At 39.8% G+C, this 26,408-nt stretch overlaps 1 protein-coding gene across 2 annotated transcripts in view; it reads right to left on the bottom strand.

Annotated features, from left to right (window-relative positions):
• Window positions 1-26,408, bottom strand: part of ADAM10 (ADAM metallopeptidase domain 10) — a 156,693-nt gene that overhangs the window by 106,858 nt on the left and 23,427 nt on the right. For both annotated transcript variants that reach the window (XM_032297320.1, XM_032297321.1), the window contains exon 2: window positions 13,415-13,565. In XM_032297320.1, the coding sequence (XP_032153211.1) occupies window positions 13,415-13,565 (151 nt within the window). The remainder of the gene's footprint in view (window positions 1-13,414; window positions 13,566-26,408) is intronic.

Genomic DNA, 26,408 nt, shown 5'->3' with positions numbered 1-26,408 from the left:
AGGAAGGAAGGAGACACAGAACTACCGTATCATTCAACAATTTCACTTGTAGGTATACACCCAAAGAAACTTAAAGCAGAAATTCAAACCACTGCACAGCAACATTATTCACAGTAGCCAAAAAATGAAAACCCAAATGTTCACAGATGAATATTTTTAAAGTCTGTATGTATACATACAATAAAAATTTTTCAGCCCTAAAAAGTAATCAAACTTTGATTCTTGCTACAACATGGATGAACCCTGAAAACATTATAAGTTAAGTCAGTCAGACATTATGGTGAGTGATATGGTTTAGCCTCTGTGTCCTCACCCAAATCTCATGTTGAACTGCAATTCCCAGTGTTGCAGGGAGACTCGGTGGGAAGTGATTGGATCATAGGGGCAGATGTCCCCCTTACTGTTCTTGTGATAGTGAGTGAGTTCTCATGAGATCTGGTTGTTGGAAAGCATGTAACCCTCCCCTTTCTCTCTCTCTTTCCCTCTTTCTCTCTCTCTCTCTGTCTCTCTCTCTCCCTCCCTCTCCCATCGCCATGTGAAGACTGTCCCTGCTTCCCCTTCTCCTTCTGCTATGATTTTAAGTTTCTTAAGGCCTCCCCAGCCATGCCTCCTGTACAGACTGCAGAACCATGAGCCAACTAAACTTCTTTCCTTTATAAATTATCCAGTCTCACACAGTTCTTGATAGCTTGCTTGGAGGTTCTAGCAGGGGAGCACAGCTACTCATACACCCTTGACCAAAGACCAGTCCTCCTCTATTGGGGATGGCCTTCCTCTTTCACCGAGCAAGCAGCTTCAGGAACGACGCACATGGAGCAGTGAGGGAGGAAGGGGACACCCGTCTAGTCAGCCAGAACAGCTGAATCAACCCTGGAGATTGCCCTCACATCCTCAGGTAGTTCTTTCTAGCAACATGAGAATGGACTAATACAGAAAGTGAAATAAATCAGTCATAAATATTCCATGATTGCAAGTATATGAGGTACCTAGAAGAGCAAACTCATTAGGACAGACAGAATAGTTGGTTGGCAGGCATTGGAGGGAGAGAAAAATGGGAAGTAACTGTTTAATGAGTACATACTTTCTGTTTGTGATGATGAATATGGTGATGGTTGCACAACATTGTGCATGTACTTAATACCATTTAATGCATTATTTTAACTAATGTCATAATGGGACATAAAGCCCCAACTAATGAACTTTGACAATACAGAGAGAGAAATCTGAGGGCAAAAACCTTGCTTTAACCACTTAAAAATTGTTACAATAGTAATTTTTATGTTATTTTACTGCAATAAAAACAAATTTTTAAAAACCATTGCATTCCAAAAAGCTGGGGTATAAAATCAAATTGTGTGGCTATCTTTCATAATGGTTAAAGTCTCATGGGATGTGGGTGGGATGACGGTATGTGAAGATAATGATAAGATTACAACATTCTTCTTAAATGTATACAGTATGGAGGCTTGCAGTTTTCAGAGCACTTTTACATATATTACTGCATCTTACCCTCAAAGTAACAGTACAAAGGAGATACAATAAATATTTTAATCAAAGGGTATGACTCAAGGTCGTAAGGCTAAAATTAGGACAAGAACTCTAGCATTTAGTTGCTGCATATTGCTCTTACTACCATATCATGAATGCCTCTCAAGCACAAGATGGAAAGTCAAGCTAACACATGCTGAGTGTTGTCGTAGTCTTAATGTAACATCATTAGCCTCCAGCAAGTCACCTTTTAAAATATAAACAAATGTAAGTAAGATATAGAAATGAAAATTATAACCTAATTTGACTTTCACTGAAAATTGTACTTTACAACATTACCACACTTTCAAGAGTATGGCTAAACTCTGTCCACTTTTTACTATGTTTCTTTCAGCAAGTTTAGTTCCTTTCATTATTTTATAACATCTTACACTGTCATCAAAAATAAACTTTAGATTTCCTTGAGGAGGTGAGATGTCCTGTATAAAGAATATTATTCCTATCCTCAACTTAACCACTGTATTGATTTTATGAATCAAAAGTATGTTTCTCAACTTGATTATAGTAGTTCTATTATAATTTTTTGGTGTTGAGATTACAGTAAAATTATAAAGAATAGAGTGAAGTTACAGGAGGATGAAATCAGTATAAGAAATTTTTTAAACTCCATCAAACAGATGCTGATTCCCTAGTCACAGCGCTCTGCATAGGCAGTTTTACCATGTGGTAGTAACAGCTGATTTTTCTTTCTCAGGCTTTACAAAAGCATTTTACATCCAAACCAGACAAATAATAGAGGTACCAGAACCACTTTAGGTACAGAGCAACAAAATAAATTATGTTAGGATGTCATTCCATAAGTTTTCAGGAAGGTTAGGGACCCTCTACATCTTTACATACAGAGATACTTTCCATAGGTTAGAATAGTTGGAATAGATAGTAGTCCCCTCTTACCCATGCTGTTTCAGTTACCCATAGTCAACTGTGGTATGAAAACAGGTAAGTACGGCACAATAAGGTATTTTGACAGAGAGCCCACATTCACCTAACTTACATTACAGTAGCTGTAATACCTGTTCTCTTTTATTATTTGTTATTGTTGCTAATCCCTTACTGTACCTAATTTGTAAACTGAACTTTACCATAGGTATTTATGTATAGGAAAACACAATATATTTAAGGTTTGGTACTATGCAGAGTTTCAGGCATTCACTAAGCAATCTTAGAACGTATCCTCTGCAAACAAGGATGGACTATTGCAGACTAAAAAGTAGTTGTCTTTTCCCATGGGATTGCTATTTTACCTAAAGATAGTATGATTCTAATACTCAGAAGAAAACAAGATAAAGGGTGCATCCTTTTAACTGAAGTCATAATGGAACATAAAGCCCCAACTAATGGAGAACACTGGTAATACAGGAAATCTGAGGACACAAACCTTGCTTTAAGGTACTATCAGAGTAATCCAGAAGTTTCAGTTAGAGACAGTGCTTGTCTATCATATCTAAATAGGGGTCTATCATATCTAAAATGGAGCAGGCCTATGACAGGCCTAGGTTAGTGATTACTAGTACTTAACTAAGGCATCTCTAATGTTTCCAGATATTCATTTCTTCTTAACTTTCACCTTCTTAATTAAGATGCTTGAGAAAGTCTCCATTCAAATTACTTCTTAAGGTAAGATATCAACATTAACATCAAATATTATTTTGAGTCAATTATCTTCCACTAGTATACTTTCTGAAATAGAAAAGTCCTTTTCTCAAGTTATCATAGGGAAGGGGAAGGAGAGGGGGTGGGAAAAGGAGAATGGGAAGGGAAACAGGTCTGCAGAGGGGAAAGGGAAAAAGGATAGAAAGCCAGCCAGTGTACACCCCACCAGCAGTACCTGAAGCATCTTCAACAGAAATTCAGGGTTTGGCCAGGCGCGGTGGCTCATGCCTATAAATCCCAGCACTATGAGTCCGAGGTGGGCGGATCACGAGGTCAAGAGCTCGAGACCAGCCTGATGCAACATGGTGAAACCCCCATCTCTACTAAAAATACAAAAAGCCGGGTGTGGGGACATGCACCTGTAATCCTAGCTATTCGGGAGGCTGAGGCAGGAGAATTGCTTGAACCCAGGAGGCGGAGGTTGCAGTGAGCCAAAATCACACCACTGCACTCCAGCCTAGGCGAAAGAGCAAGACTCTGTCTCAAAAAAAAAAAAAAAAAGGAAATTCTAGGGCTATATAGTTTGGAGGAAAACAAAAACACAGCTTAGCCAGGCATGGCGGCTCACGCCTGTAATCCCAGCACTGTGGAAGGCTGAGGCAGATGGATCACCTGAGGTCAGGAGTTCGAGACCAGTCCAGCCAACATGGTGAAACCCTGTCTCTATACCACTAAATAAGCCATCAGATATAAGCCTGTTTTTAGGTTAACTTTTAGAGGAAACAATTTCTCCAAAGAATTAAAAACAGCCAGAAAAATACTTATACACTCTTACTTCCATTACCTTTTCAAAGGAGGAGGAAGAAAGCTAAGTTTATATTAAAAAAAAAAAACTCATTCCCTCCCTTCCAGGTAAGCCCTGGGTAGTGCTTAAAACCAGGTGCAGTGGCTCACACCTGTAATCCCAGCACTTTGGGAGGCCAAGGTTCAAGGGATTCAAGGGATTCTCCTGCATCACCTCAGCCTCCTGAGCAGCTGGAACTACAGGCGCATGCCACCATGCCCAGCTAATTTTGTATTTCAGTAGAGACAGGGATTCACCATATTGGCCAGGCTGGTCTCAAGCTCCTGACCCTGAGATTACTCCTGTAATCCCAGCACTTTGGGAAGCTGAGGCAGGTGGATCACAAGGTCAGGAGCTTGAGACCAGCCTGGCCAATATGGTGAAACCCTGTCTCTACTGAAAATACAAAAGTATCTGGGCATGGTGGCATGTGCCTGTAGTCCCAGATGCTCGGGAGACTGAGGTGAGGCAGGAGAATCCCTTGAACCCAGGAGGCAGAGGCTGTAGTGAGCCAAGACAGTGTCTCTGTATTCCAGCCTTGGTGTCAGAACAAGACTCCATCTCAGAAAAACAAAAAAACCAGTGAAGGGTGGATCACAAGGTCAGGAGATCGAGACCATCCTGGCCAACGTGATGAAACCCCGTCTCTACTAAAAATACAAAACTTAGCTGGGCGTGGTGGCATTCACCTGTAGCACGGCTACTCGGGAGGCTGAGGCAGGAGAATTGTTTTGAACCCAGGAGGCAGAAGTTGCAGTAAGCCAAGATCGTGTCACTACACTCCAGTCTGGTGACAAAGTGAGACTCCATCTCAAAAAAATAAATAAATAAATGCGAAATAAAATTGATATTTCATATTAAAATTGTATCTAAGATGCTAAACTCAAAGCAATGATCAGCTAATAACCTTTAATCACATAAAATTCATATATCCTTTTGTCAGAAATATTACAGTTTCTTTTAGTCATACGAAAATAACATGAACACAGATCAGCTCTTCTTATTTCTTATGCTTCAGGAAGTAATTCAAGTAGCCATTATCCCTTCAGATTTCTTTACAAACAGCTTTCTTGGGATTTTAATTTCTGTATAAAGACGAAACAGGCAAGAATAAAGAATGCCATATCCTAGAAAATCCAATACAGAGATAAAAAGCAGTATAAAATATACCTAAACTAACTAATGTATGTTGCACTATACCTGACACAAAGTATGTACTAAATAAATACTATTTTCCTTTGGGAATTTTTGCTCAAATTTTGTTAGGAGAGATTTAACTACCATCAGTATTTTTAAAAATTTTGTTTTTAACCCATCCATAACAATAGCATTTTTATATCATTCAAATTTATTCCCTAGCTCTTCTTTATGACCAGGCATCCATTTGTGTGTCCTAGATTCTTACCTCTGCTTCTCTAAGTTTGCTGGTTTGTCTACAGATTTAAAACTGCCCTAGGTTTCTGCTACCTGACTCATGATGTAACAGTGATAAAGTCCAAGACATCTCCAAACTAACCCAACTCCAGTTAAGAACCAGCGAAGGGCCAGTGCAGTGGCTCACGCCTGTAATCCCAGCACTTTAGGAAGCTGCGGCAGGTGGATCACAAGGTCAGGAGCTCGAGACCAGCCTCGTCAATATGGTGAAACCCCGTCTCTACTGAAAATACAAAATTAGCCTGGCATGGTGGTATGCATCTGTAGTTCCAGCTGCTCGGGAGGCTGAGGTGAGGCAGGAGAATCCCTTGAACCCGGGAGGCAGAGGCTGTAGTGAGCCAAGACTGTGCCTCTGCGTTCCAGCCTTGGTGACAGAGCAAGACTCCGTCTCAAAAAAAACCAGGGAAGAGAATATTTATGCCTTTTACAGGTTACCTGGGCCATATTCTTAAAACCTTCATACTTCAAGAATAGGGAGAACTCAAATCCCAAACCACAAGGAAAACTTCCAATCAAATATCTAATCATTTGTTAAATAGTTTGGAAACTTACTGTTAAGGCTACAGGAAGAATTACCTTGTCAATTCAGAAAAAAACAATTCTTCAAACAATTACACTGCACTTAAGGAAAATTTTTGCTTTCTTCTATACTATACACAAAGCACGTATTAGATAAAAATCATTTTTGATCTAAGGACTGATGTACCTAAATAAATATACAGGCAGAAAAATACAGTTTATTACTGACTACATAGTATTTTAATGTTTTAAACTTAGTATACTAATATATTTTGTAGAATTTTAAAGCAGAAAAGAGCTTAAATATTATCTTGCCTAAACTTCAAGGTTTTACTAATGAGAAAACTGAGGCTCTGAAAAAATCTCTAGATTTCATGTCAAGTCAGAAGGAAAATCAATTGGTCTGAAGTAACCACACTACTCCTCCTCTACCCAGTTTACAACTACTCCAATACATATGTAAAATCATGTAATTCTTTACTAAGTGGCTTCCTACTCAAATGCAAAGTTGGTGGCTGTGAACTACCAACTCTATCAAAGACAGTCAAGTTAGCAAAGTGGTGAGGAAACCAGAAAATAAAGACAAGATGCCTACCCCAAAGTACATAATCTGGAAAACAAGATATGAAGAATGAAAAAGTTTAAACATACATATACATACAACAACAAAAATAATACAATAGTGTATATATACTTCCTACCCAAAAAGATAAAGAATATCATAACAGACAATCGTTTTTAAATAAGAGGTCTCAGACAGTTCATATTATTTTTTTTTTAAGATGGAATTTTGTTCTTGTTGCCCAGGCTGGAGTGCAATGGTGAGATCTTGGCTCACCACAATCTCCACCTCCCAGTTCAAGCCAATTATCCTGCCTCCCTTCCCCACCCACTGAGTAGCTGGTACTACAGGCATGCACCACCTCGCCCGGCTAATTTCGTATTTTTAGTAGAGATGGGGTTTCTCCACGTTGGTCAGGCTGGTCTCAAACTCTCAAACTCAGGTGATCCACCTGCCTCGGCCTCCCAAAGTGCTGGGATTATAGGTATGAACCACCTTGCCCAGCCAACTTGTTTTTTTTTTTTCTTTAATTATCACTTTGAAAGGGTGTTTCAAAAAATTCCCACAATTTCTATTAGGAAGAAGACAGAGTGGAATGATCCCTTATGCTTCTCTTCAATGACAGGTACAAACAAAAGGCATAAATTAAAATATGTATACAATATAAGAACTGCATTATAAGCTATAAAAGGGATCATTACTATACAATCTTGCAATGAAGTTTTTCTCATGCTACATTAATAGCCTTGGTTTAACTCTAAGACAGGTATTTATTCTAATTTTCACCTATATCAATATAGGTGATACAGTAATATTCCAACATATAGCATCAAGACATAAACAATATTAACCTGCATTTTACAAAAACCACCTAAGCAAAATTTCTGTTGAAATTACAGTATGCTAGTATTACAAAGTACATGATGGTTAAGACAGGAATGTCTGGGCACAGTGGCTCACACCTGTAATCCCAGCACTTTGGAAGGCCAAGGCAAACTGGGCAACAGGGCAAAGCCCTATCTCTACCAAAAAAAAAAAAAAAAACCTCAAGAATTAGCCAGACATGGTGGTGTATTGCATGCCTGTAGTACCAGCTACTTAGGAGGCTAAGGTAAGAGGATGGCTTGAGCCCAGGAGGCAAGGATTGCAGTTAACCGAGATATCACCACTATACCCTAGCCTGGGCAACAGAGCCAGACCCTGTTTCAAAAAGAAAAACAAACAAACAAAAAAGACAGCAATAGCAGGACACAACATGGTATCTAAGAATAAGAGAAGGGAAATTACAATAGACAGTCCCTGATACATCACATACTTTCACATGAACATGAGGACTGAGAGAAACAAATTTCCCACAAAAATCCAGCATCCCACAATATGACAAATCTGTCTACTATTTAGTCACTGAGAACAACTACTAAAGGGGATGATATAGAGTATAAAATATTTAAGAAGAAAATCTGTTTCCTAATATCTGTGTACTTAAACGTTTGGCTGGCAGTGTTTTTTGTTTTTTGAGACAGGGTCTCGCTCTGTCGCCCAGGCTGGAGTGCAGTGGCAGAATCATGGCTCATTGCAGCCTCAACCTCCTGAGCTCAAGTGATCCTCCCACCTCAGCCTTCCAAGCAGCTGGGACTATAGGCATGCACCACCACACCGCCTAAGTTTCTTGTAATTTTTCTATAGAGTCAGGGTCTCGTCATGTTGCCCTGGCTGGTCTCAAAGTCCTGGACTCAGGTGATCCTCTCACCTTTGGCCTCCCAAAGTGCTAAGATTACAGGCACCAGCCACCACATCCAGCAATTCACTCACTCAAAATAACTAAAATGACCATCATCTACATAAAAAGGTGAATAAGACTCACACTCTGCACTTCAAGTTCACAAGAAGCAGAGGTTATATGCATGTAAATAAAGTTATAATATAATGTGATAAATGCCAAAAGCACTGCATTGCTAAGTGAGCAATCCAATTCGTCAGAAATTATCCCAGTGAAGTAATTTCTGAAACCTGGAAAATTGATTCTTAATTTCTCAGCAAAGCTAAGAGATGTATTTCAGCCTAGTATCTATAATAAAAATAGTTTAATATTCTGATAAGTATTACTGGAGTTGTTTCCTTAACAACTGTGACACTGGCTCAAATGGTACTTTTATTTTAAAACAACTTTAAGCTTTATTTCAAGAGCAACAGTTTTTCATAGAATTCTTTTTTTTTTTTTTTTTTCTTTTTTTTGAGACGGAGTCTTACTCTGCCGCCCAGGCGGCAGTACAGTTGTGCAATCTCAGCTCACTGCAACCTCCACCTCCCAGGTGCAAGCAGTTTTCATGCCTCAGCCTCCCAAGTAGCTAGTACTACAGGCACACAACACCACGCCTGGCTAATTTTTGTATTTTAGTAGGGACGGGGTTTTGCCATGTCGGCCAGGCTGGTCTGAAACTCTTGACCTAGGTGATCCACCCACCTCAGCCTCCCAAAGTTCTGGGATTACAGGCGTGGGACACTGAACCTGGCGATAGGATTCTTAAGAATGGACTTTTGGTTTGGAAAAAATCTGTTTCTTCATTTAACAGTAACATCTATAAACATGGCATACAATATACCCTTCGTTACTGAGAAAACATAGAAGCCAGGTTGAAAGTGTGTTCACATGCTTAGATATAAACACCACAAAAAACTACTTTAATACTAAAACATACATACACATGCGCACGCATGCACACAGAGGCTGTGCTACTACCCAGAAATGTAAGTCATAACTGTATAAGCAAAACCTTTTCCAAGTATATTCTTCTTCATATGTATAAGTTAAACGCACAAAATATAATATATTATATTATGTGTTAAAGTATACTGATCAGATTCTAGGGGACTAAAGTCTACTATGTGAATGAAAAAAAAAATAAACTCTACTTGATATTTTTTAAAGGGTGAAATACAAATAACAATTCTAGCCACAATGTATAAGATAGTAAACATTTTATACACTGGGTTAAAAGACAGTACACATCTTATAGGCTGGGCTACAAGTAACTCTAACCCAAAGTCTTTTCAAAGCGATATTCACTATGTAATAAGCCAATCTACCTAAAAATAAAAATAAAACTTATATTTGGCCACGAAAGGCAGCTCACACCTGTAATCCTAGCACTTTGGGAGGCTGAGGCAGGTGGATCACCTGAGGTCAGGAATTCAAGACCAGCCTTGCCAACATGGCAAAACCCCGTCTCTACTAAAAATACGAAAAAAAGCTAGCCAGGTGTGGTGGCACACGCCTGCAATCCCAGCTACTCAGGAGGCTGAGGAAGGAGAATCACTTGAACCCGGAAGGTGGAGGACGCAGTGCACCAAGATCGCGCCGCTGCACTCCGGCCTGCACAATGTGAGCGAGACTTCATCTCACACACACAAAAAACAAACAAATAAATAAATAAACTTATATTCATATTAAACACAAAAAACAAAAATTTGTAAAAATAAAATACAGGCTGGGTGCGGTGGCTCACTCATGTAATCCCAGCACTTTGGGATGCCAAGGCGGGCAGATCACGAGATCAGGAGATTGAGACCATTCTGGCCAACATGGTAAAACTCTGTCTCTATTAAAATACAAAAAAAAATTAGCTGGGTGTGGTGGCGTGTGCCTGCAGTCCCATCTACTCAGGAGGCTGAGGCAGGAAATCACCTGAAGCCGGAGGCAGAGGTTGCAGTGAGCCAAGATTGCACCATTGCATTCCAATCTGGCAACAGAGCAAGACTCCATCTCAAAAAAATAAATAAAATACAAATAAAATAGAAATTATCACAAATCGTTATTAACCAAATAATAAATAATTTATATATAGATAGAAATCCTGTTAGGAGGTGTTACAGTGTACCAAGACTAATATTTGTTAGATGATAGAAGGAGAAAAAGACCTAGCAAGAAATCTATAATTATACTACCCCAGTCATTTTGTAGGTATATTTTCAAGGAAAGGGAAAAACAAGATCATCAAACCATTACATTTTTACGTAAAGTATTTTAAAAGGTAATTACAATGACCGAGGTTTAGGGCACAAATTCTGAGACAGTGTGAATATATAAAAATTGGGAAAATAAAGTATCTTAAACTGGACGAAGTCTAGAAAATAGAGTTAAGTTTGTATAGTTAATTATACAGATTTGTGTTAAAAGCATCCTAAAATGGGCCAGGCATGGTGGCTCATGCCTGTAATTCCAGTACTTTGGAAGGCAGAGGTGAGTGGATCACTTGAGATCAGGAGTTCAAGTCCAGCATGGCCAACATGGTGAAACCCTGTCTCTACTAAAAATACAAAAATTAGCCAGGCATGATGACAGTACGCCTGTAGTCCCAGCTACTTGGGAGACTGAGGCTGAAGAATCATTTAAACCCAGAGGCTGCAGTGAGCCGAGATCGTACCACTACACTCCAGCCTGGAAAACAGAGCAAGACCCTGCTTCAAAAAAAAAAAAAGAACTGCCCAAAAATGACCCAGTATACATGAGACCACATTACATAAGATTTCCTAGTTTCAGGTCCTTTGTTTAGTGCCTCAGCAAGAAGTTCTCCCGCCTTTGAATATCTACAGCATTTTGTGTGTAATGTAACATATCACATGCATCTTATACAATCTCCCACATCCTACACTAAGTATCTTTTTTTTTTTTTTTTTGAGACAGAGTCTCACCTGTCACCCAGGCTGGAATGGCGCAATCCCAGCTCACTGCAATCTCCACCTCCCAAGCTCAAGCCATTCTCCTGCCTCAGTCTCCCTAGTAGCTGGCATTACAGGTACACACCATCATGCCCACATAATTTTTCTATTTTTTTTTTTTTTTTTTTTTTAAAGTAGAGACAAGGTTTCACCATGTTGCCCAGGCTGGTCTTGAACTCCTGGCCTCAGGTGATCCACCCGCCTCGGCCTGCCAAAGTGCTGGGATTGCAGGCATGAGCCGCTGCGCCCAGCCAGTAACTTTTCACTAGCAATTAATAAACATTTTTTGGACAACTATAGGGCAGCCCTCTCACTCATACACAGTCTCTTGCTTTCCCTGCTCTTTCTCTCACTCACTCACACACACACAAAAGAGTTAAGGATTCAGTTTTGCCACTTATTCAATATGAATTACATATCTAAAAAAATCTAATTATAGGAATAGATACTCAAGCCAAAAGCAGCTAGAATCTCACCTTTTCCTTTTGACACTCAAAACGTATTTGGAATATACTAAATAATTAATAATACTACGTATGTTTTGAGATATTCATTAGAAACAGGAAGACTAATGATTGCTTATTTCATAGTACATACTAATAAAGAATGAGTAATTTTAAAGTATCTTAAGAGTCATAAAAATTTACATAAACTGCTGCCGCTAAAATGTTTATCTACAAGAAAAGACCCCCAAATAAATCTTTTTTCCTACTTCAAATCAAAGATTTTATAACCTGAAAGTAATTTTTTCAACAATAATCATTACTGTTGTAATACAGAAAATACACTAATTTAAGGAACACATTTATTTCCATGTACAAAATACTTTAAGTTTCACAGCCTTCCTAATTATCTGATTTTTTTCATCCATTAAAATCTTTCTTAAGCACATGTACCATATGTGCAATATAATGGATAATACCAAACACTAGCTAGGATGCCTGCCTGTGAGGAACAGAAAACACAGTTACAGAAAAATAAATAAGAAGGACTCACAAAAAACAAAGAGAGCACAAATGAAGATGTCAATGGTTAAGATAAGTAATTTTAAAGTTTAGAGGGAACTAAAAAGTAAAGTGTCTAAGAGATAGAAGTTGAATTGCACATTAAAAGACTATCATGATTTAGGACTGATGACACAGAGAACAAAGTTTATGTGGTATATTCAGAGACTAGAAGATCATTCTGGGTGAAACAGACACTTAATGATGGGAAGTAAAAGAAATTAAGTTTAGAAGGACAGGATTAATTTACAGAGGAACTTAAAAGTCAAATTAAGAAAATCTGACTAACAATCAATGACTGAAGACTTTAGAGCAATAAGCTGACATGAAAAAAGTAGACAAGAGTCATCTCATAGCAGTAGGATAGCTTTAATGATAAACACAGTGGAAGCTGGGAAACCTATTAGAAAGTGAATTCTATAGTAATCAATCAGGGTTACATCAGCAGAAAAAGTACAAAAGGAATAGATTTACTAATTACACCTAAGACAGCAAGGGCTTGACAAAGATCTCCAAGATTCTGTAATAGAGAAAAAATAAGGTTTGTTTAGCCAGGTCTCGGTAAAATCAGTGCTGGGTAAGTTATTTAACTTCTCTGAGCCTTTGCTTCCTCAGATACAAAAAGCTATTTACCTTTGTCTGGATGTCAAGAAGACTAAACAAGAAAATGCATACAAAGCATCTACAACACAACAGGTACTCAATAAGTGATTTTGTTTTTCAACCTCTTTCCCTTGGCTCCCCTTTATCACTTAAAAATTCTGTTTGAGAACTCAACAATACAGCAGGTAATCTGTCTACCAGCTGTCATTTTAGAACTGGCAAAACTGAGTTAATGAGAAATTAAATGACATATTCAATGGCATACAAGCAGTTACCTTCACTGCTGGCACCAGCAGACAGATACATTGCCCATATAACATATAAAAAGTAGTCAGAAACTATGAACACAGAATCTAAAGACCTATCTTTTACTAATGTAAGATCTGATTCATAAATTCAAAAACATTTAAATTTGACTGTTTCCTCCACAGTACAAAAGGGCAATCCATTTTAAAATAAGCCATTTTTTAACACACATACCAAATTCCAACGGAAATGGAATTTCCAAATAAAGACCTTGCATTACAGAAGGAAAATTAACTTAAATATAGGGGAACTTCAGACACAGTCAGCAATAAATTTACTCACCTTCCATGGGCATGGAAATCTAGACGTAAAAACTGGTCCTCATGTGAGACTGCTCTTTTGGCACGCTGGTGTTTTTGGTGTAACGAATCCACATTGTAAGATAATCCTTCATAATGTCTAATATATTTATTTAAAGGATTCCCATACTGACCTATAAAAAATAAAGAACAGTCTGAATTAGTATCATCTTGAAGACCTCTTCTGTTCTAACATGATGCCATAAGTATTCAAATATCTATGAATATATATGAAACAACTTCTCCCTAATCCCAGCATTAAAATTATGAATTCTTCATTCATATTAACATATATATTATTAAAACTTATCATGATGGTAATTTCAACGTCACACACAAGTTTGGATGTTAGCCATATTTGTTTTAGATGTCCTTTATCAGGCTGACCAAGTTCTCTTCTATTCATATTTTGCTGATAAAAACTATCAGAGCCAGGTGCAGCGGCTCACGTGTGTAATCCCAGCACTTCAGGAGGCTGAGATGAGAGGACTGCTTGAGGCCAGGAACTCGAGATCAGCCTGGTCAACACAGTGAGACCTCATCTCTAATAAAAATAAAAAATAAATAATTGCTGTAATTTTGTTTAGAATTTTGTCATCTGTGTTCACAGGATATACTGGCTTAATTTTCTTATACTATCTTTGTCAAGTTGTGATACCAGGGTTAAAAAGATATACTCAGAAGTATTACCTCTTCTTCAATTTTCTGGACAAATTTATGTAGAATGAGTGTTCAGCCCGGGACTAATTATTCCTACTGAGGCTACACCTATCTTAGACCCAAGGCTCCATGAACTGAGTTTTTCCAGTCTACTTGGTAAGAAAAGGCACTGTTTATAGCCCCATATGAGCAGCAGGTACTGTTCAATGTAATCTTTTGGGATGACTCTTTTCTCTGGCCTCAAGTAGTTTCCTCACATTGGCTGATTAGAGCTCTGCATATCTCAGAAATCCTCTGTGCAGCTCTCTCTTCACCCTAATATTCTGTCTGTGAACTCCACTCACTTTGGTCTCCCCTGATTCTCAGCTTCATCTCCTTAACTGAGGGAGTTCACTGGACTCTACCTAGGTTCTCTCTCTACCTAGGTTTGTATCCACAAACCCAATCCAGAAATCTCTCAACGCAGAAAGTTGGCACAAAGAGCCAACCTTATTGTTTCCCCTCTCAGAGGCCCTCACTATGTGATGACCATGCCTTAAAAACCACTGTTTCGCCAGATGCAGTGGCTCACGCCTGTAATCCCAGCACTTTGGGAAGCCAAGATGGTGGATCGTCTATGGTCAAGAGTTGGAAACCAGCCCGACCAACATGGTGAAACTCCGTCTCTACTAAAAACACAAAACCTAGCCAGGCGTGGTGGTGGATGCCTGTAATCCTAGCTACTCAGGAGGCTGAGGCAGGAGAATGACTTGAACCTGGGAGGCAGAAGGTGCAGTGAGCCAAGATTGCACCATTGCACTCCAGCCTGGGCAACAAGAGTGAAACTCGGTCTCAAAAAAAAAACAAACAACAAACAACACACACACACACACACACACACACACACACACACACACTTTGTTTCTCTGTATTTTTCCTGGTTTCCTTGTTTCCTTCCAAGCAGGAAAGTAAATTCGGTCCTTATTTTCCCATCTTCAAGAGGAGCAAAAAAAAAAAAGTGATTCTTCAACAAATGAAGTAAAATTCTTAACTAAAGAAAACCATCCTGTTTCATAAAACAAGTTTTCTAAAAAATGATAATGGTTCATCTATTATCCAACACTAAATTTTGTGATCCAACACTAAATTTTCTGTTTATACACTATGTTTAAGGGCACAAATCCTGAAGTCATATTATCTGGGTTTAACTTCTGGAATATGTTGGACAACAATGTAAATATACTTAAAACTACTGAACTGTATATTTAGAAATGGTTAAGACAGTACATTTTATCTTAAGCTTTTTTTTACTAGAATGAAAAAAAAATGATCTGCGTTTGAATACCACTATCTTCAGCTATTGGTTGTTTCCCAGATGGAACAGGAAACTACTCAGCTTCAGTCTCCTATCCACAGAATGAAGAGACTGGAGTAGCTCTCTCTCATGACGATCACAGGCCAAGCATGGTGGCTCAAACCTGTAATCCCAGCACTCTGGGAGGCTGAGGCAGGCAGATCACAAGGTCAGGAGTTCCAGACCAGTCTGGCCAACATGGTGAAACCCCATCTCTACTAAAAATACAAAAATTAGCTGGGCGTGGTGGTGGGCACCTGTAGTCCCAGCTACTCAGGAGACTGAAATGGGAGAACTGCTTGAACCTGAAAGGCAGAGCTTGCAGTGAGCCAAGATCATGCCACTGCACTCTAGCCTCGGTGACAGAGCAAGACTCCATCTCAAAAAAAAAAAAAAAAAACTATCACAGATAAAATGATGTAAACCATGTGTGACAATTAATATTAGAGTGCCTACAAAACAAAAAAGGTTCAAAAAATTGTCCATCATCACTGGGCATGCTGGCTCACGCCTGTAATTCCAGCACTATGGGAGGCCAAGGCGGACAGATCACCTGAGGTTGGCAGTTCAAGACCAGGCTGACCAACATGGAGAAACTCCATCTCTACTAAAAATACAAAATTAGCTGGGCGTGGTGGCACATGAGTAGTAGCGTAATCCCAGCTACTCAGAAAGCTGAGGCAGGAGAATTGCTTGAACCCAGGAGGCAGAGGTTGCGGTGAGCCGAGGTCATGCCATTGCACTCCAGCCTGAAGAACAAGAGCAAAACTCTGTCTCCAAAAAAAAAAAAAAAAAAAATTATCCATCGTCATCATCCCTTCCCCCTCTCTTCCTTTTCTTCCTTCTCCCACATTTGCCTTTCAGTCCAATATACACATACTGAAGCAATGAATTCAGGAATAAAAAACAAAACTGGGTTGAATTCTGACACTTCCTAGCCACAAACACATGAACTAGGTTTTTAACTTTTTTAAATCTCAGAAGGTGGTTTATTTTTGACCTGTAAAATGGAGACAACAGTGCCTACCTTAAATAAATGCATGCAAAATGCTTATGAGCACAAAGAATGGCATAAAAGGACCATTCAACTTAAACTGCTGGCATCAGTAGACAGATATATTGACCATAAAACATAATGAGTTATTTCATCCTCCTCTTGAACCCACTCCTCCCAAGAGAGGTGAGAGGAATGAGTCCAAAATTATCTTCACAACTAGCAAAGAAATTACAGTGAAGCCAATGGCTAAGAGATAATAAAAACCAGTAGCACGGAACTTTTAAAAAATTAAAACTAAATAATGAAATCAAATATATCAATGCATCTTCTATATCCTTTAAACTTAATTATAAATGTAGTACACGTGAGTTTAGCAAAAAAAGAAGAAATCAAGAATAGGGCAGTATGAGAACTTTTGAATCATTTCTTTCATTTTGAAAATTTCCATTGGATTACTAATTGAATTGAAGTGCTCTGAGTTGCCATAGCACAAGCTTGGCTTTGCAGAACTGTGGGTTCCACTCCTTTTTCAGCACCAAAGGAGTCAAGTTGGTTTCTTGTTTGTTTTTTGAGACGGAGTCTCTCTCTGTCACCAGGCTGAAGTGCAGTGGCACGATCTCGGCTCACTGCCACCTCGCTTCTTGAGTTCAAGCGATTCTCCTCCCCAGCCTCCTGAGTAGCTGGGATTACAGGCAGGTGCCACCATGCTCAGCTAATTTTTGTATTTTTAGTAGAGATGGGGTTTCACCACGTTGGCCAAGATGGTCTCCTGACCTCGTGATCTGCCCGCCTCAGCCTTCCAAGTGCTGAGATTACAGGCATGAGCCACCGTGCCTGGCCAAGTTAGTTTTTATCTCTGTCTCTGGTGCTTAAATCAGGAAAAAGTCAAGCTTTTAAGTCAGTTCAGGTAAAGTATTTTGTCACTTCTGATAACTTAAAACAGTAACTATTGCTGTTCTGGTGAAGCACTCCGGACAAAAGCTCAACTATTTACATAGTTGAAATTCTACTGGGAGAGTTATTAAACAAAGTCATCTTTTCTCTGTCCCACACACAAATTTTATAAAGCAACATAATGTTCACTTTCACTGGCAAAAGAGCTGAGTAATGATATTCTGAATCTTTATAATTGAGATAGAACATGATTCACAGGATTTAATTGGGAAAGTTAAAAACACTTCCCAAGGACAAACAGTCATCAAGTCCAGCTCATATCATCTTCTATATAAGAACTATGAATGTTTATCTTAATTATGCCTAAGTATCTGTAATTGTATAATCTCAGTATTGTGGGAAAAAACTTACATTAAGATAATGTATTAAAATCGAAGTATAGGCCGGGCGCGGTGGCTCAAGCCTGTAATCCCAGCACTTTGGGAGGCCGAGGCGGGTGGATCACGAGGTCAAGAGATCGAGACCACCCTGGTCAACATGGTGAAACCCCGTCTCTACTAAAAATACAAAAAATTAGCTGGGCATGGTGGCGCGTGCCTGTAATCCCAGCGACTCAGGAGGCTGAGGCAGGAGAATTGCCTGAACCCAGGAGGCGGAGGTTGCGGTGAGCCGAGATCGCGCCATTGCACTCCAGCCTGGGCAACAAGAGCGAAACTCCATCTCAAAAAAAAAATAAAATAAAATAAAATAAAATAAAATCGAAGTATATAATTTCTCTTCCCCAGTACTTAACGAAGAAGAAAATAAGGGGGCCATAGGTAGAGGATAAAGCAGCCTACCTGTCCCTCCGCTCCCACTCCACATACACAAAGAACAACCTTGAAGAACTGAAATCAGGTCAGATACAGATACTTTGGGTGGCCAAAGTGGGAGGATCACTTGAGTCCAGGAGTTCAAGACCAGCCTGGGCAACAGAGAAAGGCCCATCTCTACAAAAAAATTAAAACCTAACCAGGTGGCCAGGCAGAGTGGCTCACACCTGTAGTCCCAGCAATTTGGGAGGCCGAGGCAGGTGGATCGCTTGAGATGAGGAGTTCGAGACCAGCCTGGCCAACATGGTGAAACTCCATCTTTACTAAAAATACCATAAATAGGCCGGGCGCGGCGGCTCAAGCCTGTAATCCCAGCACCGTGGGAGGCTGAGGCGGGTGGATCACGAGGTCAAGAGATCGAGACCATCCTGGTCAACATGGTGAAACCCCGTCTCTACTAAAAAAATTAAAAAAATTAGCTGGGCATGGTGGCACGTGCCTGTAATCCCAGCTACTCAGGAGGCTGAGGCAGGAGAATTGCCTGAACCCAGGAGGCGGAGGTTGCGGTGAGCCGAGTTCACACCATTGCACTCCAGCCTGGGTAACATGAGTGAAACTCCATCTCAAGAAAAAAAAAAAAAAAAAATACCATAAATATCTGGGCATGGTCGTGGGTGCCTGTAATCCCAGCTACTCGAGAGGCTGAGGCAGGAGAACCACTTTAACACAGGAGGCAGAGGTTGCAGTGAGCCAAAATCATGCCACTACAATCCAGCCTGGGTGACAAGGGCAAAAACTCCGTCTCAATAAATAGATAAATAAAATAAAATAAATGAAAACTAGCCAGGGATGATGGCATGTACCTGCTACCCAAGAGGCTAAGGGAATATTACTTAATCCCAAGAGTTCAAGGCCACAGTGAGCTATGATAACAGCCACTGCACTCCAGCCTAGGTGACAGAGACCCCATTTCAAAAAAAAAAAAAAAGAAAGAAAGAAAAAGGACTGAAATCAAATTTTTAAAAAGATAAGCAATTTGGCTGATAAATTCTCCTGAGTGTCAATTCCCTTACTAACTTCACACTCTATAACATTATGTTGGGAGCTTGAAATCAGCCATGAGAGGAGTATTTACATCATAGGAACGAACACTGAAAAGGCTACAAATTAGTTTTTTTGTTTGTTTGTTTGGAGACAAGGTCTCAATTGCACTCCCAGGCTGCAGTGCAATGGCACTATCAAGGTTCACTGCAGCCTTGACCTCCAGGGTTCAGATGATTCTCCCACCTCAGCCTTTCCAGTAGCTGGGGCTACAGACACACACCACTATGTCTGGCTAACTTTTTTATTTCTTGTAAAGACAGGGTCTCACTGTGTTGCCCAGGCTGGTCTCAAACTCCTGGGCTCAAGTGATCCTCCTGCCTTGGCCTCCAAAGTGCTGGGATTACAGGTGTGAGCCACAGTACCGAGCCAAATCAGAGGATTTTTTTCTTTTTTTCAAAAGTGTGTTAAATACAACACTGGTCATAACCTAATAATATAATCTATCAAAGAGGCAGCCAAGGAAGGGAACAATATTTTAATGAAAATGTGGAAAAGTATGGCACACTGGACTTCTGATGCTGCTGCTAACCCTTAGATGCCATACAGTTCACTTATTTAAAAATCTCAGGAGAACAGAGTTCTGGAATTCTCCAAAAAAATTATATATGACTATGGCCCCATGACTGCAGAAAAGTGAATAAAACAAAATAATCAGCCCCTCAAACTATGACTTGAAGCGGAAAAAAATACACTGGTCTCAGAGACAAAAAGGAAAGAAAAAAGAAGCCGGGCGCGGTGGCTCAAGCCTGTAATCTCAGCACTTTGGGAGGCCGAGGCAGGTGGATCACGAGGTCAAGAGATCGAGACTATCCTGGTCCACATGGTGAAGCCCTGTCTCTACTAAAAATACAAAAAATTAGCTGGGCATGGTGGTGCGTGCCTATAATCCCAGCTACTCAGGAGGCTGAGGCAGGAGAATTGCCTGAACCCAGGAGGCGGAGGTTGCGGTGAGCCAAGATCGCGCCATTGTACTCCAGCCTGGGTAACATGAGTGAAACTCCGTCTCGAAAAAAAAAAAAAAAAAAAGAAGTCACCCACTTTATATCATAGCAATAAAAACATCTGGGCAGAGAAGAGCCATATAACCATGAACATAACATTGTAAAATCATACTAGAGAAAAAAAAACATAAAAGAAACAATAAAAGGAAAATGGAAAAAGAATCCAATTGAGAAGAAAACAAACAACATTTGGAAACAATCCTAGGCAAAGTAGAATCAGTCTTAGATGACATTAAGAAATTTATATTGGCCAAGTGCGGTGGCTCACACCTGTTAATCCCAGCACTTTGGGAGGCTGAGGCTGGTGGCTCACCGGAGGTCAGGAGTTCCAGACCAGCCCGGCCAACATGGTGAAACCCTGTCTCTACTAAAAATTAAAAAAATAAAAAAAATTAGCCAGGTATGGTAGTGCACATCTATAATCCCAGATACTTGGGAGGCTGAGGCAGGAGAATTGCTTGAACCCGGGAGGCGGAGGTTGCAGTGAGCCAAGATCATGCCATTGAACTCAAGCTTTGGCAACAGAGTAAGACACCGTCTTCATCTCAAAAAAAAAAAAAGAAAAAAGAAATTCATATTAATTTGCCTCAAAACAATATTGTGAGTATAGAAAAGGAGAGGGTCCTAAATTTTGGAAGGTACATTTTAAATATTTAGGGGTAAAATGACATGATGCCATGACTCACACCAGAGTGATCTGGGGGATGGGGGAGGAGGTGGGGTAAAAAAGAAAAAAGATGCAAATTATTAAATCAGTAGCCACTTCAGGAGTAAAAGAGACAGAATTTAACCCACGACCATCAATAATTAGAAAACTGGACAAAAGATAACAAGAGAAACAAATGAAGTGAGATCTACTACAACTGGCCCAGCTTACCGTCTGCAAGCAGTCTCCGGGCCAAAGAGCATGGACGAGCAACCAAGAGACTGAAGGTTCCACTTAACTGAGACAGACCTCTGAGTTCAGAGAGACCAGGTATTTAGAATCTATGAGCCAGAGTAACAGAAAGGAGGAAGATAAACCGAGAGAGAGCTCCAGCTACCTCAAGTTGGGGTTCCTTTGGGGTTTGGCCGATTACTGATCTAACTAAGCATGTGAGAGAATAAACTATCCCACCTCAGAAAAAATGAACCACCATTAGAAGAAAACAAAATAATCCTCAAAACTCACACAAGGGCTGGGAAATATTCATATTCCTACCATTGAGGGAAGAAAGATCTTGTAATATATGGAGCACTGCTACAGCACTTAGAAAAATAACACCTTGTTAGTGGGGTAAAATTAGCCACAGAGGCTGGGCACGGTGGCTCATGCCTATAATCCGAGCACTTTGGGAGGCCAAGGTGGGTGGACTGCTTGAGACCAGGATTTCAAGACCAGCCTGGGCAACACGACGAAACCCTGTTTCTACTAAAAAATACAAAAATTAGTTGGTCATAGTCGCACGTGCCTACAGTCCCAGGTACTTGAAAGGCTGAGGTGGGAGGATTACTTGGAGTCTAAGAAGCCAAAGCTTCAGTGAGCCGTGATCATGCCACCACACCCTAGCCTGGGCAACAGAGCGAGCCCCTATCTCAAAAATAAATAAATAAATAAACTATTTATTATATGAATATAAAAAATAATTAAAAATTAGGGAGGCCGAGGCAGGTGGATCACGAGATCAGGAGTTCGAGACCAGTCTCACCAACATGGTGAAACCCCATCTCTACTAAAAACAGAAAAATTAGCTGGGCCTGGTGGCGCATGCCTGTAATCCCAGCTACTCAGGAGGCTGATGCAGAAAAATCACTTGAATCCAGGAGACAGATGTTGCAGGGAAGGGAGATGGCGCCACTCCACTCCAGCCTGGGAGACAGAGCAAGACTATCTCAAAAACAAAAACAATAACAAAAAAAGAAAAAGAAAAAAATTAGGTATGGTGGTGCATGCCTGCAGTCCCAGTACTTTAGGAGGCTAAGGCAGGAGGATTGTTCAAGGCCAAGTGGTTCAAGACCAGCTGGGCAATAGAGCAAAACCCTGTCCCTAAAAAAAAAAAAAAAAAAAAAAAAAAAATTTAAAAATTAAAAATATAAGCAAAAACCACATAAAGGCATATCATAAGCTAATGACTATAAAAACTAGTGAGAAAAAAACCTTAAAATCATCTGTAGGTAGGGAAGCACCAAAGGAGCCAGAAAAAAAAGTCACATTTTATAAGGAGAAACAAAGATAAAACTGACAGCACATTCTATGTTAACTCAGAAGAAAATGCAGCAACATATTTAAAGTACTATAAGAAAAAAAAAAGAACTTTATCAACCTACGATTCTATACCCAGTGAAAATAACTTTCACAAATAAAGGTGGGAAAAGGAGGTGAAACGAAGCCCTTCTGGGTTTCAAAGCTTACAATGCATCACTAGTAGCCTCCATTAATAGAAATAATAAAGTTTTTCAGATAGAAGGAATAATACCAGATGGAAATCTGTATTGACGCAAAGAATAGTGACAGAAATAATTAATATATAAGAAAATAAAAAAGATTTATTTTCTCGTTTTTAATCTCTTTCGAAGTGAATACATTTTTTAAGACACAATGTACTGAGGAATTTATGACACACAGAATTAAAATGTGTAACAATAACAGCACAACAGAAAAGAGGAGAAACGAAGTGTACATATACTCTATATGAAGTGAAATAATATTATTTTAAAGCACACAGTGATTAAGTTATGGATATTATACACTCTGAACAATCTCTAAAAAATCCAACAGGTATATCATAAAGTCAATAGCAGAGATAAAAGCTGAATCTTTTTTTTTTTTTTTTTTTTTGAGCCGGAGTTTCACTCTTGTTACCCAGGCTGGAGTGCAATGGCGCGATCTCGGCTCACCGCAACCTCCGCCTCCCGGGTTCAGGCAATTCTCCCTCCTCAACCTCCGGAGTAGCTGGGATTACAGGCACGCGCCACCATGCCCAGCTGATGTTTTGCATTTTTAGTAGAGACGGGGTTTCACCATGTTGACCAGGATGGTCTCGATCTCTTGACCTCGTGATCCACCTGCCTCGGCCTCCCACAGTGCTGGGATTACAGGCTTGAGCCACCGCGCCCGGCCTGAATCATTTTTAATAGTATATATTGGGAGGCTGAGGTGGGTGGACCACTTGAAGTCAAGAGCTCGAGACCAGTTTGACCAACATGGTGAAACCCCATCTCTACTAAAAATACTAAAGTTAGCCAGGCATGGTAGCAGATGCCTGTAATCCCAGCTACTCAGGGAGCTGAGGCACGAGAATCACTTAAACCTAGGTGGAGTTTGCAGTGAGGTGGAGACTGCAATGATCGTGCCACTGCACTCTAGCCTGGGTGACAGAGCGCGACTCAGCCTCCAAAAAAAAAAAGAAAAGTATATTACTCCCCAGAATGCAAGAAAAGGGGGAAAAGAACTATGAACAGATGGAACAGAAAACAAATAGAAAGATGATAGTTTAAAACTCAGTCATATGAATAATTACATTAAAAGTAAATGATCTAGCTAGGTACAGTAGTGTGCACCTGTAGTCCCAGCTACTCAGGATAGTGAGGTGGGAGGACTGCTTAAGCCCAGGAGTTTGGATCTGCAATGCACTAAGACCACATTTGTGAACAGTCACTGCATTCTAGCCTGGACAACAGTGAGAGAGGCCGCTATCTCCAAAATAAGGGGAAGGGGAAGAGGAAGGGGAAAGGGAAGGGGAAGGGGAAGGGGAAGGGGGAAAGGAAAGGGGAAAGGAAAGAGGAAAGGGGAAAGGAAAGAGGAAAGGAAAGAGGAAAGGGGAAGGAGAGGGGAAGGAAAGGGTAAGGAAAGGGAAAGGGAAAGGAAAGGGAAAGGGAAAGGGAAGGAGCAAGGAAAGTAAATGATCTAACATAACAATTAAAAGGCAAAAGCTGTCATTTCGCTTTTTGTTTTTTAAAAGACAGGGTCTCACTTGTTGCCCAGGCTGGAGTATAGTGACATGATTATAGCTCATTGTACTCTCAACCTCCGAGGTTCAAGCAACCCTGTTACCTTACCCTTCCAAGTAACTGGAAACTGGTGCATCACTATGCCATGCCTGGCTAATCTATTTTTTTTTTTTTTTGGAGACGGAGTTTTGCTCATCGCCCAGGCTCCTGGAGTGCAGTGATGCGATCTCGGCTCACTGCAACCTCCACCTCCCAGATTCAAGTGATTCTCCTGCCTCAGCCTCCCGAGCAGCTGGGGTTACAGGCATGCACCACCACGACCGGCTAATTTCTATATTTTTAGTAGAGATCAGGTTTCAACATGTTGGCCAGGTTGGTCTCAAACTCCTTACCTCAGGTGATCCACCCACCTTGGCCTTCCAAAGTGCTGGGATTACAGGTGTGAGCCACCACACCCAGCCTGGCTAATCTTTTTTATTTTTTGTTTTTCTGTCGCTATGTTGCCCAGGTTGGTCTTGAACTCCTGGCATAAAGTAATCCTGCTCGCTTGGCCTCCCAAAGTTCTGGGATTACAGGCATGAGGTGACACAGCAGCCTTGTTATTTTTTTAAAAAAGAAAATGTAAATATACGCTAACACACAAAAATAAAGATGAGTTAAAGTAAAAAATATGGGAAAATATGTAACATACAAACCCTAATCCAAAGAAAGCTAGAGTGGCTATAGCAGTATCTGAAAAAGTAAACTTCAAAACAAAACAAAACAAAAAAATTATGAGGGATAAAGAGGAAAATTTCATAACTTAAGAAGAGAACACAACAAGCCTAAATATTTATGTACACAACAGAGCTTCAAAGTAGGTGAAGAAAAAGTTGATAGAACAGAAAAAAGCAGAAAAATTTGTGACTAGAGTTGGAAATTGTAATACTCCTTTCTGAATAACTAGACAAAAAAATTAGTAAGATTATTAAAAACTTAAACACAAAGAATTTGACTGGATAGCTAGAATATATTTATTTTTAAGGGCACATGGAACAGTCACAAAGATAGACCTTAATCCTAGGCCACAAAGCATGTTTCCATAAATTTTGAAAGAATAAATTCTTACAGTATGTTTTCTAAAGTAGAATTAAGCCAATAACAGATATGCAGAAAGGTCCCCAAATATTAGGAATTTACATTCTAAATAGTTCATGGGTCAAAGAAGAAATCAAAACGAAATTAGAAAGTATTTTGACTTACTACAAATAGCAGAGGGAGCTTTTTGGATTGAAGTAAGTGTTTTATATTATGACTATTCAGGTAGCTATACAAGGAAATACATTTCTCAAAATTTATAAATTTGTAAACTTAAAAAATAGTTGAATTTTACTGAATGTAAACTATACCTCAATAAAGCTGACTATATTTTATTTGTTTTTTGTTTGTTTGTTTTAAATGGAGTTTCTCTCTTGTTGCCCAGGCTGGAGTGCAATGGCGCTGTCTCGGCTCACTGCAACCTCCGCCTCCTGGGTTTCAAGCAATTCTCCTGCCTCAGCCTCCCAAGTAGCTGGGATTACAGGCATATGCCACCACGCCCAGCTAATTTTGTATTTTTAGTAGAGACGGGGTTTCTCCACATTGGTCAGGCTACTGTCAAACTCCCAACCTCCACCTACCTTGGCCTCCCAAAGTGCTGGGATTACAGGTGTGAGCTACCACGCCCAGATGATTTTTTTTTTTTAATAAAAATATTGATGCCAGGTGTGGTGGCTCACACCTATAAGCCCAGCATTTTCGGAGGCTGAGGAAAATAGTTGAAAGTGAGGCATTCGAGACCAGCCTGGGCAACACAGCAAGATTTCATCTCTATTTTTCAAAAAAAAAAAGAAAGAAAAGAAAAAAGACAAGTGTTGCACCAAAGTGGGTTTCTGGCCTTTCTGCTTTTTCCCTAAGATGTAAAATTTATAAAAGTTACAAAAGTCATAAAATTTCCATAAGTTACAAATTTTTTTTAAATCCAGAATCGAGAACAAAGACAGATCAAAATATTCCAACTTTATCTTCTCATTAAAATAAATGAACTTAACCTTCTACTCACTTCCAATACTAAGCAGCCTGTAATGATTCAATATTCTTACATAACTGTAGTTTGCTAATAGGACACAACTACTAAGAGATGGGGAAATAAAAGATTAAATGACAACCAGTGACTACAGGTATTAAAAGAACATTGGGGGAAACCAACGTCAAGGAAACATATTCAT

This window comes from Sapajus apella, unplaced genomic scaffold (assembly GCF_009761245.1).
Source record: "Sapajus apella isolate SASKATOON/1434 unplaced genomic scaffold, GSC_monkey_1.0 scaffold37, whole genome shotgun sequence".
Lineage (NCBI taxonomy): Eukaryota > Metazoa > Chordata > Mammalia > Primates > Cebidae > Sapajus > Sapajus apella.
Note: the sequence above shows the minus strand (reverse complement) of the source record. Positions and strands in the feature narration are given on the sequence as shown.